This window comes from Staurois parvus, unplaced genomic scaffold, assembly GCF_062004578.1.
Source record: "Staurois parvus isolate SC_StPar_1 unplaced genomic scaffold, SC_StPar_1.0 ptg000544l, whole genome shotgun sequence".
Taxonomy (NCBI): Eukaryota; Metazoa; Chordata; class Amphibia; order Anura; family Ranidae; genus Staurois; species Staurois parvus.
Genome location: NW_028318340.1, coordinates 10,449,892 through 10,466,996, shown reverse-complemented (window position 1 = coordinate 10,466,996; position 17,105 = coordinate 10,449,892). Strand labels below are relative to the sequence as shown.

Genomic DNA, 17,105 nt, shown 5'->3' with positions numbered 1-17,105 from the left:
TCACCACAGGTAGTCGCTGGCTGTGCATAGAGCCGCAAAAAAGCTTCCGGAAACCTGTCAATTCAGTAAATTGGGCTGGCGGCTGCACCTTGTAACTCATTAGCCATTCAGACCTGCAGTATGAATCAAGATTCCTGCCACTGCAATATGCACCGGCCTAAATAGCCAGTGTGCATATAACCTTAATCTGCAATGCTTTACAAATAACATCATCTTAAATAACATGATTATCCATGTTCCATGGAGCGGACAGTCTGTTACCCCTGCCACAGATATATAATTAATGAACGTGTATACTACATACACAAATGGTATCTGCAGGTTCTTGTGCCAGTATATCAGTGCTGCAAGGAAAATCTGCTAACCCCCAACATTGTGTTTCAGGAACAGTTCTGCACTTACCTGCAATTGGATTACTCAGAATTGGAGGAGTCTTATCTGAGACGCAGAAAGATTTGTTTTAGTTTGCCAGCAACCATACAAGAAACATTCCATGGAGATCCAGTCCTTCGTGTTTTTTCTATGCAAGACAACACCTTGATAATGGTCAGAGAAGATGGCCATATCTCCTTCTGGTCTACACAGCTCAAGTTGAAACGTGACAAGTTTATTTTTGTAAGTTCTGTTATTTGGCTTTATTTTGGAAAATATCACAAAAAATATTGGAATGTCTCCAGTCAGAATCCAAACATGTTTTATATCCCAGAAAATAAAATATTCACGTGTCCTTATTATAAAACTTGCTTAACGTGACACTAAATGATATCCTTATTCTCCAAAATAATCCATAAACATTCACAGCTTAATGGCCCTGTAATCTGTTTTTTAATGAAATTGTTTCTTATTGCATTTTTCTGCATTCTTATAATTTGTATTTAGATTTTTTTTGAATGAGCAGCGCATGTAAGACACCTTTCACAAGGGTCCCATCAGGTCCACCTGTCAGTTTTTCAGGCGAATCTGATCAGACCCTCTTTTCACCTCTATGGACAAGTCCGTTTACACCCACCTACCTCCAATCCAATTTGGTCCATCAAAAGAAACGGGAGGGGATCCCTCCTCTTCCATCTAAACGAAGTAGGGGGCAGTTGGGTGTAAGCAGACAGCCCATTTATCCCTGGCCACCCATACTGCAGCACAGGCTCTGTCTGTGTCTCCTCTGCAAAAACTGAGAGGACAAAGACCTATCATCCATCTGTTCTGCTCTGATCAGCAGACAGATCCTCTGCTGATAACAACATGTCCACCCTATGTGAAAGAGGCCTTAGTTGCAGTCATGTGCACTGCTCTATGAACACTACAAATCCCATAGTACATCTCAGTAGCAAGCAAGGGAGGGTGGCTACATTCCTACATACATCGGGACCATAGAGAAGGAACGTAGCCACCCTCTAACAGGAAGACAGATCAAAACAAAGGAATTAGGAGATTTGAAGAATGGTGGAACACTTTTTTAAAGTTAAGGATACATACTTGAACACAATTTATTTTTAACCCTGCTTTAGTGTCACTTTATCAAGACTTCTTTAACCACATCCCTGCTGCCCTATAGCAGATATATTGCTACAGGGTGGCAGGGGTGTGCAAAATAACAGATATATACGTGATTTTGTGTTTCCAGGTAGGGGGTGCGCGCGAGCCACGTGTGCACCCTACCCACGCCACCATTCACGGCCGCGGCTGTCAATCACTGGGTCCCGGTCGGCGCCTGGTGATTACTGAGGATCTCCGATGGGGAGGAGGGCTGCTTTGTTTACTAACAGTCCTCCTCCCTGTTGGCTCGGGTACACTGCTCTGGATGGCTGTGCTCAGCACAGCCATCCAGAGCAGTGTGCTTATGGTGAAGCACAAACACACCGCCCCCTAGTATAACACTCCCAGCACACAGTTAACCCTTTGATCACCCATCATGTTAACCCCTTCATGCCCAGTGCCATTAGTACAGTGTCAGTGCTTTTTCTTTAGCACTGATCACTGTATTGGTGTCACTGGGGATTTTAGTGACACCAAGACATTTCCTCCCAGAATGTGTCAGAATGCCCGCCGCAGTCCCTCTGTAAGTCGCTGATCGCCGCTATTACTAGTGAAAAAAAAATTACAGTATATATACTGCCATTTGTAAACTCTATAACTTTCATGTAAACCAATTAATTTACACATATTAGGATTTTGTTTTAGCACAGACATGTCACAGAATACATTTTGTCCTAAATTTATGCTGAAATTTGATTTTTTACATTTTTTACTAGACATGTTTAATAGCAAAAAGTCAAAAATACAGTTTTTTTTCTCAGAATTGACTGCCTTTTTTTTATAGCGCAAAAAATAAAAAAACACACAGGCCATTAAATATCACCAAATGAAAGCTCAATTTGTGGGAAAAAAGGGACATAAATTGCATGACCGCGCAATTGTCAGTTAAATTACACACGTTAGTGCATGAAAAACATGTAAAAAAAAAAAACCAACAAGGTGTGAATGGAGCCTTATAGACATGCTCCACCTGCCTAACATGTACTTGCCTTGAGTTATTACCTACATTCACTGGCCACTTTATTAGGTACACCTTGCTAGTGCCAAGAAAATATCTCTACATCATTACACCACCACCACCAGCCTGAACCTGAGCCATTAATACAAGGCAGGATGGATCCATTCTCACATGTTGTTTTTGTCAAATTCTGACCCTACCATCTGAATGTCGCAGCAACCAGTCTGCCCATTCTCCCCTGACCTCTGACATCAACAAGGCATTTTCATCCACACAACTGTCCCTCACTGGATATTTTCTCTTTATCAGACCATTCTCTGTACACCCTAGAGATGGTTGCGCGTGAAAATCTCAGTAGATCAACAGTTTTTGAAATACTGAGACCAGCTTGTCTGGCACCAACAACCATACCATGTTCAAAGTCACTTAAATCCCCTTTCTTCCCCATTCTCATGCTTGGTTTGAACTTCAGCAAGTCGTCTTCACCATGTCTACATGTCTAAATGCATTGATTGGCTGATTAGCAGTTTGTGTTGACAAGCAATTGAACAGATGTACCTAATAAAGTGACTGGTGAGTGTATATAGAATGCTGCAATGAGTATGTAACATTAGAAGTGTTACATGTTAGTGTAGAAGTCTTCTTCTCTCTGCCACGGCGTCTTCCACACAGTGCTGATCTTTTAGCGCTGTAGGGTTTAACATCAACTGCTGTGAGTGTGAAAGATTTGTACCATTCACCCTTCCGTTCTGCCCTCCTCCTCCATTCATAGAACTTATATTATTCTTCCCAGAATGCAAAGTGCTCTATGAATAGAAGACGGGTAGTTGAATGACAGGATCTTCCTCCTCCAATCAGAACATTCTGTAAAAGAACACTACAAGTTCTATGAATGGAGGAAGCAGGTAGAAGGGGCAGGCGAGTGCCACAACTTGTTCACACTGGCTGATGTAAACCCCAATAGAAGTATACCGTGTCAGTCCTCTTGGAAGATTACACATTGCATTTTACATTTTATGGGGAACTGGGTCCCTCACTGATTATGCTCAGTTTCAATAAGGCACTGAATTTGGTATTAAAGCAGCAAATTATTTTCTGTTTGAGCAGCAGCGACAGGCACAATGATACACAAAAGTGCAATTTCCTCCTAATACAGTATTATCACACAGCTCCATCTTATATTCCAGGAGAAAAGTGTGAAAAAGATGGCAAAGTGGGTGACGGACTTCACAATCATGGTGCAGTATAATAAATTAGTCCTGGCAACAGGGTATGTATATATCTGTGTTTATATTCTATGTTAAAACTGAACTCCAGGTAAATTTAAAAATGCAGTTTAATGCAGATATATAATTTTACATACAATTAGTTTCCATATCTGAATCTGTTTAGATAATAGCATCCTGTCATCACCTGCCTAGCAGCACTCTGGGAGATGGTGGGACAGCAGTGGAAGCTAATCAGGTTTGGCTGAAAGCACATGTGCTCACAGGGATCTTGCTGACAGGAGGAGAGTACAGAATGAGCAGGGTTGAAATCGTATCAGTAATTTGCTGCTTCTTCATTGTCCAGTTAACAAGCTGCCAGATGGGAGGTAATACCATTGTACCTCTTAGCTTTAAATGACAAAATGGTGTCAGGAGGAATAGTACTCCATCATTTGAGGAATAGGGCTTCATCACGTTGTATTATTTGGAGGTATAGTGTTTCATCATTGGTATTAGCTGAAGTACAGTTTTCAAATGCGATTAATTTGTCACAGCTTTTGTGGGCCTATAAAGGCATAACTGCTGAGTAGAAAGAGAGATTACTCAGATCTTGTTCCCATTTAAGTATGGTTAGGAGTTTTTCCGGAGGCATGGGTTTCGAGAGGATACCATATATTGGTATTAGTTTGAGTTATAATGTTTCATCATTGGTATAAGTTATAGTAGAGCTTTCCAATAATTTGTATACCTGGTGATTCAGCCAGTAAGTCTTTTGTTTTTCCACTTCCTTTAACAGACCAAGCAGTACAGCAAAAGTAGCAGTTAAAGAGTTGAGGCAAACCATTTACCACTGACAGGGGTGCTTACAATGGTCAAATTGTATTTATTTATGTAAAACCTTTATCCCAAAAGTAAAAAACTGTTGCTATAAGTGCTTAAAAAGTGTTAGCTGAAGTCAAGCTAGTCTATCTTATCAGTACCTTTTCCCCAGATTGACAATGCTGCTGTCCAAAGGTGTCTCTGCTGCTCCTCCATCCAGAGTGGAGACACCCAAAGGGTCCTTTCACATGGGCGGTCTGTTTTTTTTAATTGGTTCAGTCACTTTTTTCAAACTAAAAATGGATCAGTTCACATCTGTTTCTCATCAGTTTACATCCATTTTTTACATCCTATACCAATGCAAAAACAGATGCAAAAAAAGGACGTACACTCGTTTACATCTGTTTTTTTGGCCATTTACATCCATTTACATCTGTTGTTCATCCGTTCTGGGTTTTTTTACAGAAGAAAAATAGGGTTTTCTTCCGTTCAAAAAAAAAAAAAAGGATGTTAACGGATGCAGACATTAACGGATGTAAACAGATGATCATCCACTAGTCCATAGAAATACATGGGTGTCCGTTTTTCATCCGTAAACAGGCAGATGAAAAACGGACATATGGAATGCCATGTGAAAGGACCCTAAGACAGGAAGCGTATTACTGGCCAGATCTCCAGGGTAGAATACAGGAAGAAAAAGCCTAACAAATAAAACAAAAGCAGCCACCACTTTTAAGGATTGGTAAGCTGCAATATATTACATTTTTGTTTTGGAGTTTAACGCTGCTTTACAGAAAATACTACTGATAACGCCACATGTGCAAACAATATGTGTGGTGAAAAAAATGTAAAGGAAAAGCATAAAGAATTTACAATGTGTTTCCCATATATGGATTTAAAGATGTTTTCTTTTACTATCCTGTATATCATACAGTGCATTTAGCATCTTTTCTGAATAGTTGCTGTAGGGATTGATAACCCCTTTTTTATATTTTTATTCCTGCTTGTGTTACTGTCAATGTAGTTGTTATTAATTTGTAAACGATTGCCTTCCAACAACAGATGAGTGCTTATAGTTTTCAAACAAAAGAAATGATTGTGTGAACTGTGATGTGAAATATTTTATATTTGTGTGCAGAGACCGGGAGATCCAGCTGTATGAATTGTCCAACCTGGAGCCATATTGCCAAATCACTGGACTTGAAACTATGCCCTTAAACATAGATTACTGGTAAAGATTATGAATGTGCTGTATTTAAAATAAAAACAGTTTATCTGCAACGACTACTTTTGAAAATGTAAATACATTCATTTCTCAACTTGTTTCTTGCCCCCACCTGCCCCTTGCTTCTGTGTACAATGAAGATGCAGTGTGGTGATGCAGGATCTGCATGGGTGGGGCTTACTGCTGTAGGACATGGAAGTTTCTGACAGCAGAAAGAAGCAAATTGTTCCTGAATTTTACAAAGCTTGGGTTATACATGTATATATGTACAGATATAACAGCAAAAATTCACAAAACTGAGGCTAGGTTTACTTTGTTAAAATGGTTGTAAACCTTAGACATGAAATATGAAAAAAGCATATCCTTCTACAGTGCATACTTGTCTAAATCCAGAGCACTAAGTATCATTTCTGTCCTCTGCCTTGTTCCACTGCTATCAGCATGAGTCACTTCTGACAGGTGTTCCTGATACCAAGAGATAAAAAGGTGATGGGGACCGTGATTGACAGCCTCAGCTCTGTTCCTGTGTGCTGTATGAAGGGGGGGGGGGGTGTCTCTTCCCTCCAATCATCTCTCAAAGCTCTCCTCACTGAGATCTGCAGTGTGTAACTTCAACTCCCCGGCCCCTGTTTTGTAAAAGCTCAGACAAGCTTTGTACATTCTACACTTTGAATGGGTGTAGAGAAGAGAGGGGGCAGATAAACTTGTGTAGGAGGATTTGTTTCATCTCTGTGTATGACCTGAGGCCAGTCACTTCACTGGGTATATGTAAGGGTTTACAACCACTTTAAATCTTGTTTTATATAAAATTAGCAGATAATTCCATTTATTACTAGAAAAAACTACAGTTGTTTTCTTGAGATCAAGCTTTCAGTTATCTTGTCCCTAGTGCTTCTATGGCATCTCAGTAGCTCTGCATATATTGTTCTGATAGTTAATATGATGCATTGCTTGGGCTGAGAATATATATGACATGATTTTATTGCATTGTTGGGGTTGGGAATACACGCAAACCTTTTAAGATGTCAGATCCTGTACCACAACTTAGTTGGTCTCCCAGTGCAAGCAAATTAAAGATGAATTCCAGGTATGGATATGTTATACATAGTTACACTGATCCAGCTTGGACCAATGTTACTATGCATATACCATACATGGCCAATCGCCTTGGAAGCTGGAAATCACTGAAGTGGACACCGTTACTCCAGTAATCTCCACTAGCTTCTAGTGCCGAGCAGCTGTCCTGCTGCATTTTGGATACAGGAAGTTGGCCTCTTGGCATGGGAACCATTGATAGAATAAATTTCATTGTCTGGTATGATGTCACTGCCCAATTGCTCCACCTCGTCCAATCAGACAATGCTCTACATTCATTCATAAAGTGCAAAGCATTGTCTGGTTGATGTCTGTACTGAACGGCCAACCTCAGAATGTATCAGGGCAGCTCAGCACAGGACCAGGAAGCAAGCTTTTAGGGGCATCGGTCATGTACGGTATATGCATTGTAACATTGGTCCAAGCTGGACCAATATAACTATATATAAAATATCCATACCTGGAATTCTTCTTTAAAAAATGTCCTAGTTATATTTATTGTTTTTAGCAACTCCAAAAAAGGTGTCCTGCCAAACAGACCACTGCCTGTCTCGGATTTCAGATGGTTTAAAGTGAATATGTTTAAAGTGAATATCTCATGCTCATTTATGCATCCACATTAAAGGTACCTATAGGCAGAAGATTACAAACTCCTGATCTGATCATTTTTTTCTGAATTGGTTGACTAAAGCTAGCTGTACATTGATCAAAATTCAGCCTCAGCAGTGGCTGCCCTAAAACAACAGGAGACAATAATTTGATTATCTTCTGCTAAAAGGACATTCTGGAAACGTATTATCGATCAGAGGCTGCAGCTGCTGATCAGCGTATTCTGACAGCATGGGTGCCACTCTCAGAATGCATTGTTCCGAGGGGGGGGAGTGCCTCCATCTTCCTTGTTTGTGTGGACTGAGGAACCTGTTAATGTATGTATGGCCAGATTAAGGCTTGTCTGGGCCAGTAAGCGTGGTCAGACAGTTTGAAAAACAAGTTTGTTTTGTTTTCCCCAATAAGTCAATGCCTAAGAATCTTTTGTGTTTCAACTCCAAGCTAGGGTGGCCACCTCACCCCCTTAAAACCGACACATAATAATTACACAGGTTCTGAGGCTAATTTAATGCAGAAAAGGTACTAAGTGAGTTTAATTAGCACCTTAATCAGCCACAGAACCTGTGTAACTAATATGTATTTAGTTTTAAAGGGATGATGAGGCAACCTTACTCCAAGCACAAATGGCTGCATGGTGCAAAAAAATTAGGGATTACCTTGTCCACGCCTCATTTTATACTTCTTTAACTTTCCACTTAGTTGCCTTCACTTTTTTGGTCTTTTTCTCCTATCCTACTGGTGAGGAGCCAGTGATGCTCTAGCCCTCTGCTCACAGGTGTACCAGGTCCAAGTCTGAGATTGTCAGAAGTATTGGAACCTGTTCACACCAGGTGCATTGGGCTGCACTGGGGAGCCCCAACACAATGGACAAAGCATGCTGCCAAAGTGCAAACCTCTTCTAACATCTGCAAATACCTTTTCTAATTCATTGATTTTTGTGTACTTAAAGAGGAACTTTAGTCAAAAATTTAAGTCCTGCTAGATCACTTCAGGCTGGCCCCTTTTGCAGATATGTAAAACATAATATTATGTTAAAATAAGTACCTATACTACTAATACTAGTAAAATCTAGTAATGCACTGTCTCTCCCTGCTCTGCACATGCTCAGTTGTTCTCTATTTTTTGGCACTGTGTCAAATTTGTAGAGGCCTATCTGCTGACAGCTTAAAGATTTACTGCTACTCAGGGGCTTTGGGCTTCAGCAAAATGCCAGAATTCAGCAAGAAGAAAGAGGAACAATGCTGTAGGCAATTTACAACAATTTTGGTAGCATAATTATTTAATATATTTTTATTTTTTATATGTTTAATATATTTATTATATTATTTAATTATAAATTTTAATTATTAAAATATTTAACTATATAATTGTTTAATTTATGTTCCTTGCTAAAGAACATCATTTTTTATCAAGTTGTTATAGGTAAAGTTCTGCATTAAGCGCTGCATGTATTCTGAGTTCACGGCATACGTACGACTCCCATTGCTGCCTGACTTGTAGCCTTTATGGCCATTCTTTTGCAATGGACTGGCATTTTACCATGTATACCATGTAGTTGAAATCTAGGGGCCTTCTACGTGCACAGAAATCAACTGCAGGCTCAAACTAGGTACATAACAAGGCATTATTGAAGTATTGTTATTCAACACACATTGGTTGACTAAGGCTACTGTTCTTTAAATTGTGCAATGCGTCTTTTGTATATTATCTTGAATTTCAGTTTTGTAATAATCCTGTAATATGGAAAACATTTAGGTGAATGCATAATTATACGTAATTTAGACAATATCAGCTCATATTCTCTCTCTGGATTTTTTCAGCATTCTTTCTGAAACAGTTGCCGATTGACATATTGTTTCGATTTATTAGTCTGTTATGAAAAGGCTTTTCATCTGCTACCTGTCAATGTATGTACAGTAATCACCTGTGTAAACAGAATTAATTGAGATAATTGCGGTAATAGTAATCCCTGCTCTTCATGGTGTTATTACCAGGAGAACATTATTTTCTAAACACTCATGACTCTATAATACGTCTGTGTCAATTGTAAACTCGTGACTCAGGGAGGCTGTAAGCTTAGTACACTATAGAGGTGTTATTCTTCTGATAGAATACATACAGTCCATTTCAAACTATATTACTGTAGAGTAACAAGACAATATGCGGTGTACCCTATCTCTTTCCTTACATCCTGTGCTGTGCTTCCTTAACATGGGGCTCACCAGGGTTCTTGTGGTTGCCAGAAGAAAACTTTTGCTCAGAGAATCCCTGTGAGCAAACCCAGTCTGATCTAATCTGAACCTGGGCCCTCCATCCGCAATCTCTTCATGCCAGGCCTCACTCCCAATTATGCCCCAGGAAAAAAACCCTTGTCCAGGAGTAGTCTTACCATTGCTACTTGGGTATATCACAAAAAGAAAACATAACAAAAAAAAACAAAAACCAAAGGAAGTCTTGGAAGAGACCTTTTCTAGTAGCTGTTTTAGTACCATGTATATTGAGCGATAGCTAAGCTAGTAAGATGAAAGGGATGTCGCACTCACAGCTGTAAGGTTGAATAAGAATAGGGATCAGACAACCTGTTAGCACTTGCAGAGAATATGATTGTCTCCACGAAAAATAGGTGCCTATCCATGCTCCTCAGGGTGATCTGGAAGATCCTACACTAACTGGGGGAGATTAACTAAAGCTGATACTCAGAATCTCCTGCATCTGTGCATGGTAGCCAATCAGCTTCTAAGCTCAGCTTGTTCAATTAAGCTTTAGAAATAAAACCCGTCAGCTGATTGGTTTCCATGCAGAATTGCACAAGACTCTGAGTGAACTAGCTTTAATAAATAAACCCCACTGTCTATGGATCCCAGCACGGTATGCAATGGAAGACCTTGGGCCGCATTGAATAGATATAAAACACCATTTTGTGGCACAAAGGTGGCCACTTTTTCAGGCTGGTGTGTAGGGCACTAAGTAAAAAGCAACAGAAATCCAAAGAAAAAAAGGATACCATGTATATGAGTGAAACAAATCTGAGTTTAAAACACCTCTGAATTTTCTTTATATAATATGATTAAGGCATCAGACTATACAAATTAGTAGAAAACATATACAAATCTATAAAGATGTAGCTATAAAATAGATTAAAACATTTTTAATATAGAACAGATATCTGGAGAAGGATATAGGACATATCCAGTGTGTTTCAAAAAGAATGACCCGATTTTAAAACCTTATATCTGTGCAACCACGCACCACCAATGAATGAAACGTGTTCTACTTGAACAGGCGTGGCCTAGAACTTCAAATAACGGCCACTAGATACCACTAGTAGCACCTAAGTAGATGCTAACCTCAGTGGTTAACAAGATGGCGTCTATGCAACAGAAGGCATAATAACTGTGCAGCGTGCATTTTGACAGAGTATCAGGATTGATCCACCAGTGGCAAAGAACATTCATCATTGGTATAAACAATTTGAAGAATCAGGGTGTTTATGTAAAGGGAAGAGTCCATGGCGATCACGCATCATAGAAAATGTGCAATGAATTCAAGAGGCTTTGCATTGAAGCCTTCATAAGTCCTCTCATCGTTCTAGCCAAGAACTTGCAATCACTGATACGACTATTTGCTGTGTGTTAAGACAACAATTGCTTCTGAGGCCACACCGATTGCAACAGGTGCAAGCTTTTCATGTATTTGACAGAAGAAAACGTTTAGATATCTGTCATGTGCTCTTAGACAACATGGAGGACGACAGGTTCTTACCACGGTTGAATTTTAGAGATGAAACAACGTTTCATCTAAGTGGTAACGTTTTGCATCAATGTTCACATATGGGGACTTGAAAATCCACACAAACTTGTACAGTATGAGCGAAATTCACAAAAAATAATGTTTTGTGTGGTTTCATTTACAAAGATTTACAGCCCTTTATTTTTTGAGGGAAACACTGTTATGGACATTCCTATATTGAAATGCTGAAGGACTGGCTTTTCCCACAACTTTATGAAGACTCTGAAGATTTCATTTTTCAGCAAGACGGAGCACGCCACATTGGCACAACCAAATTTGTCAGTTTCTAAATGAAACTTTGCCTCAGCATTGGATAGGTTGCACAGGACCCCAAGATTTAGCACTACACTCTTGGCCACCAAGATCTCCAGACTTTTCCTTGTGGGGATATGTAAAACGTTGTTTTTATGTTCCACTATTACCTGCTGACTTGGATGAGCGCAAAAACAGAATTACGGCTGCAGTAATTTCTGTGGAAGAAGACACTTTCAGACGTGTTGGGGACAAATTCATTTATCGTCATGGTAGATCGTCATTATAGATATGATTAATTTCAGAGGAGAATGATAGCCATGAACAATCAGCCATGTAGGATAATGGTGGCACCATACAAGTTACAACAGTTGTAACTTGTAATGCGAAAGAAAGAGAGACCAAGAGAGACCTGTACCCTAGAAGTGGATAGAACATACAACAGTCTTGGCTTTTCTCTGAAGAAAGTTATATAATCAGTTATACCCAACCAAGTCCTAAAGCTACCCCCCAAAGGGCTACATGGTCCCTATAGACAGACCCAAGATGGAAAATACTGCTTGCTTCTTCCCACAGACTGAAGGCCCTCTACATTAAACAAGCAACCTATTTATATAGCCCTCCCGAAACAACCCAAACTGGCAGGGTATGGTTGCCAACCTAAGGTGGGATGCCACCTTAAAGGGTTTTTTTATAAGTTACTGCCCAACTTGCAAACACATGTCACAACGGAGACATCTTGTGGCAATGTAGCACCCTCTAGTGTGCTACTACAATAGTGTAGTACATTGCAGCCAAAAGCATTGTGAATGACTCATGGTAACTTTGTGAGTTTGTGATTGAGGTCTGGTCAGCTGGATGACTTAAACAAGTTGGGACTCTATCGCCACCTCCTGGCCCTGGAGGACCAGGAATCTTCAAGAAGTCAGTGAGCAGTAGGGGGGTGGAGGCCTAATTTACGGGAGTCTGGCCAATCCCAGGTTTGGAGGCCCTGGTTAAGTGGTAGACTAGACCATAAGTATGGGAGAGTCAAGCGGACAGAGGCAGTTGGGTGGTAGATGGAGTGCTGAGGAGACTGTCGGTGCCTGGGAGGGGACCCTATGTCTGGGGGGGAGCCAGCTTCCAGGCTGGGCTCGGGCTGGCTCAGGAAGGATTCATTCAGCAGAGCAGCATGAGTGGGATCAATGCCTGAAGCAGTGAGGAGCAGAGAGGACAGAGTGAGTACAGCACTCCCTGGAATTCACAAGCGGAAAGACTGCCACTTGTAGCAAGCTTTCAAAGGACAGTGCCCAATCCTTTATCCTTGTCCCAGGAGATCTTCAGAGCACCCAGAAGTGCTGTAGTGTCTGTGGAGATGGTAGCAGTTCTACAGTGGGGGAAGAGGAATCCCTGTATGTAGTGAACGGAGCCAAGATGAATTTTGAAGTGTTGCTAGTTCCTTTCCCATAAAGGGCTGTTGCTACTGATCTGCAAAGACTGAAACCTTTTAGAGAAAAATTCAAGTCAAACTGGGCATCCCATAATCCCTATTCCCTATCCAAGTTATCCCCTAATAAAATAACAAAAAACAGTCACATAGACTGTTCACTAACTGTGGATGCAAGTGTGAAAAATGCATGTTGCTTGGCTGTGCAAGGCTTAGGGGTACCCATATCTCAGCGGCCCTTATGAGGGTAGCGCTACAACAGAAATCTCTACTACACTATTGTAAAATACCTGCAATTCATGTATACTAAAAAATAAATATTAAAGCAGACATGAGTTCTGCAAACAATGGACAGGTACTACATGAAGCTGAAAAAAGTATTTTCCTATAATTAAAAAAATGGTACTTTCAGCGTTATTATCTTATACTTTATTGAAAGTGAAATATAAACTCCACCTAAAATAATGTTTAGGTAGAGAATAATATGATAGCTATGCCTAAAATACATGGGAAAACTTAGTAATGTTGAGTCCTGCTGTCAGTCTGCTCTCCTTGCTATCTGCTCTTCTCCGTATTTTTTTTAATGTGACATCCAGAGAAACAGGAGCAGCAAGAGCAGAAAGAGGCAAAGACTACCTGGCTGAGTCTGAACAGTGGTGATGTTGGAGATAATATAATGTTATATGCCATCCTTGGTTTCTAAGCTGTTTTTATATTACATGTATTTTTTTCTCTACAGTGCAACAGACACAGATGAGTGCATGATTTTATATGGTGATGACAAGGTAAAATGATGTGAAGTAAATAAATAATGTTCTCAGCTGTGTTTCATCAAAATTACAAATAAATAACCTTGTATATAATTTTATAGGGATGTGTGAATATTTTACTCTTCACTTCGGTAGGAGAAACATTAAGGTGAGACAAATACGGTAAATAATTTCCTAATAAAAAGGTTGACAGCATGAAATATTTGTTTTACAAACACTGTGACTAGATGAAAACTATTCTGTTTTCCTAATAGGTTTCATACCAATCTTAACAGAGATATATATATATATATATATATATATATATATATATATATTTGTTTGTTCTTTTGCTCTGCTGCAGGTTTTAGCAGCAGAATCAGGGCTGATTTATGAAGGAGAGCATGATGAAACAAAAGTGGAAATATACAATTGGTGACAACTTTATTAGGATCACCTATCTACTAGTCATAAAATAATGCAGCGATAGTACTCAGATTGGTTGTGGCATTCAAGTTATGGTATTAACAGGTTTTATGTGTACAAAAAAAACATTCCCTACACCAATGCCAGCCTGATCTTGTCTCACAACAAGATAGATCCGTCTCCGTGGAGATACGACATCCGTCTCATCCTTTAATAAGATTCTATTAAATGTTTGGTCATACAGAATCTGACCAAATTTGTGCTGATTGGCTGCATGCACTAATCAAATGCTGGTTTCAAGTAGAACCATTCGACAGAAGCTGGTCAAATGACACACGGATTGAAATTTGGCTGGTTCAGCAGAAATTTTGATGAATGCATGGCCAGCTTTAGTAAATAAGGTGAAACTGTGTTCACTATTAATATCCAATCATGTGCAACATCATTTTTTTTTTTAAATTTACCTCTATATTACTAAGTATGCCATGTGAACAAAGGTTCATCTTATTAACTAACATTCACTTTGCTAGTTGAACAGCCTTCTTTACCAAATCAACCCTGATAAATGTATTGCCAAAACCTCCAAAGGCCTCATCTTCTTCAGTGACATTAATGATGTGAAGGAGACTGGATGAAACATGAGGTTGAGTATACAAATTATCTAATGGCTGTATAATAGTAGAGTAATAGTAGAGTATTACGTGATAGTAGAGTATTACGTGACTGTAATAATACAGTATAAAAGTAACATGCTATAGATGAATTTATATGATACTGTTTAAAATTCCTGTAGTACTCAACTTAAAACATGACTTGAAGGGTTCATTTACAAACACTTTGTATGTGCGTAGTAGTGTGTCTTTATAGCAGGGGTATTGGTATGATCAATAAAATTTTCTTCCAGTAGTGGTCCAAATCACATTTTCATGTGATGACTCAGATACTTCACATTAGAGCCCTCTCCTCCTATATCACAATTCCATTCTTACATCAGTGTACTCAGTCCCTTGCACAGCACAGTCAGTCCCCCACTTTACATCACAGTTTTCTCTTCACAGTAGTGTTCTCAGATCCCTTCACATCACCCCTCCACTGCTTTCACAGTAGTGTTCTGAACCCCCTTCACATCATAAACCCCCTTTATTCACAGCAGTTTCCTTAACCCCCACCCTTAAAATCATCCCCCCCCCACATTATTGTCCTCTACCCTCATCACATCACTTCATATACCTTACACAGAGCAAAGAGCAGGAGGCAGGACAATTCTGGACTGAGGGCAAGAGGCACTGTACGGAGGACAGGACTGGAAGCTCCGATGTTAACTTTGCATTTTTACAAGCTGGTGATTGATTGACCACCCTGCATCATAGGACTCAATCATCTACTGGCCTCCATCCAGTGCTGCTGTGCCTCCTGCTCTCCATCCAAAATTGTCCTACCTCACCACCCTTCACTATGCTGTGATAATGACAGTGGTGGAGGCCGGGGGAAACAATTGGCTCCTAAATGGTGTTACCACTTCTTCCTACTTCTTCCACCTACTGGTTAACTTGAAAAGTTAACTCAAACAGTTCCTGCTCCTACCCTCCATACAGTGCTACTCTGCCTCCTGCTCTCTGTCCAGAATTGTCCTGCTTCACACACTTCTCTATGCTGTGATAATGACAGTGGTGGAAGCTTGGGGGAACAAGTGACTCCTAAATGACCGCTTTTTAGAAAGTTATATTTGTAATTTCAGCAGATGCTCCTTTTAAAACAATGTCCAGTTAGCCCGCAATTATTCTTTAATAGTAGAAGTAGTATCTTGTAAATCTTTAGAAAATTAGGCTCCTTTCATAGCACCATGTATGCGTGCTGAATTAAACAAATCCAGCTTTTCAGCATGAACTAAACAAATTCTTTTTAACATGATAAATGTTTTTTTTTCAGGACGTGGAAGAAGATGCCTAGAGCAGATAACATAATTCCAACCATTGTTATAGACAATGTTGTTCTCTCGCCTCATGTAACATACATTCGATGGAAAGTACACAATGATTGGATTACACAGGTAAGAACAACATGTTATATCACAGCACAATGTGTACTCCAAAGGACATCTAGATGTCTTATAGACTGACAAATGCCATGATATTATTACTGTACAAAATATCATTAGATCTGGTGCCATTGGCCCACTGACTCTCTATAAAGACAATTTTCAGGTTGTCTAATTCAAAACAATGTTCCTTCATTTTCTGTTCATGTGATCCCATACAAGACAGTACTGTTGTCCCCTGAACAGGAAGACACAGCAACAAAAACATTTTATAAACTCTATCCCTTTCTCACTCACATTAAAATGGTTATATCTGTGTCTCCACTGGAGATGTAATACATATAGACACACCACAAGGGTTTTGTTGCTCCATCCTGAAGTTGGGCTTTAGAGATATAAAAAGTTAATTGATGATTCTGTCTAAATTCATTGATCCATTATTCAAATAATCCAGTAATCCAAATACCAGTTTACTTTGAACAAAGTGTGTCTGTACATAGCCATATATAGAATATAACTGATTGCAGCAACACTGGAGTTGTGTGCAGGTTTCTGATTTGAAAATCTCTTAGTGCCAGATCACTGATTCTTATATCTTCTATGGAGAAATGGGTATGGGTACATAGCTGTTTGACTGCATACTAGTTGTTCCAGGGTGGGCAGATATTTTTTTTTTGCCTACAACCAGTACTGGGACAAGGTCTTCTGGCACCCAAGACAAAGGTGCCAGAGTGCCCCCATTCCTCCAAGACAGATTGTACTACATCTATAGGCAAAGTGGCTGAGATGGAACAGGGTGCAAAAATGACAGTTCATGTCCCACTGGCCCTGAGATTGAAATGCATTTTGTTTATGGAAACTACACTATCATTTATTTTGTCATAATGAGCATGAAAAAACAGAACCTAGTTTTCACCTACATTATGATACACAATGGGGGAAATTTACTAAAACTGGAGCCTGGAGAATTTGGCACAG

At 39.7% G+C, this 17,105-nt stretch overlaps 1 protein-coding gene across 1 annotated transcript in view; it reads left to right on the top strand.

Moving 5' to 3' along the window:
• LOC149451267 (cilia- and flagella-associated protein 337-like) overlaps positions 1-17,105 on the top strand; it is a 172,608-nt gene that overhangs the window by 47,335 nt on the left and 108,168 nt on the right. Inside the window, exons 6-11 of the mRNA XM_089690806.1 lie at positions 385-615; positions 3,679-3,761; positions 5,657-5,749; positions 13,654-13,699; positions 13,786-13,832; positions 16,019-16,139. Of these exons, the coding sequence (XP_089546932.1) occupies positions 385-615; positions 3,679-3,761; positions 5,657-5,749; positions 13,654-13,699; positions 13,786-13,832; positions 16,019-16,139 (621 nt within the window). The remainder of the gene's footprint in view (positions 1-384; positions 616-3,678; positions 3,762-5,656; positions 5,750-13,653; positions 13,700-13,785; positions 13,833-16,018; positions 16,140-17,105) is intronic.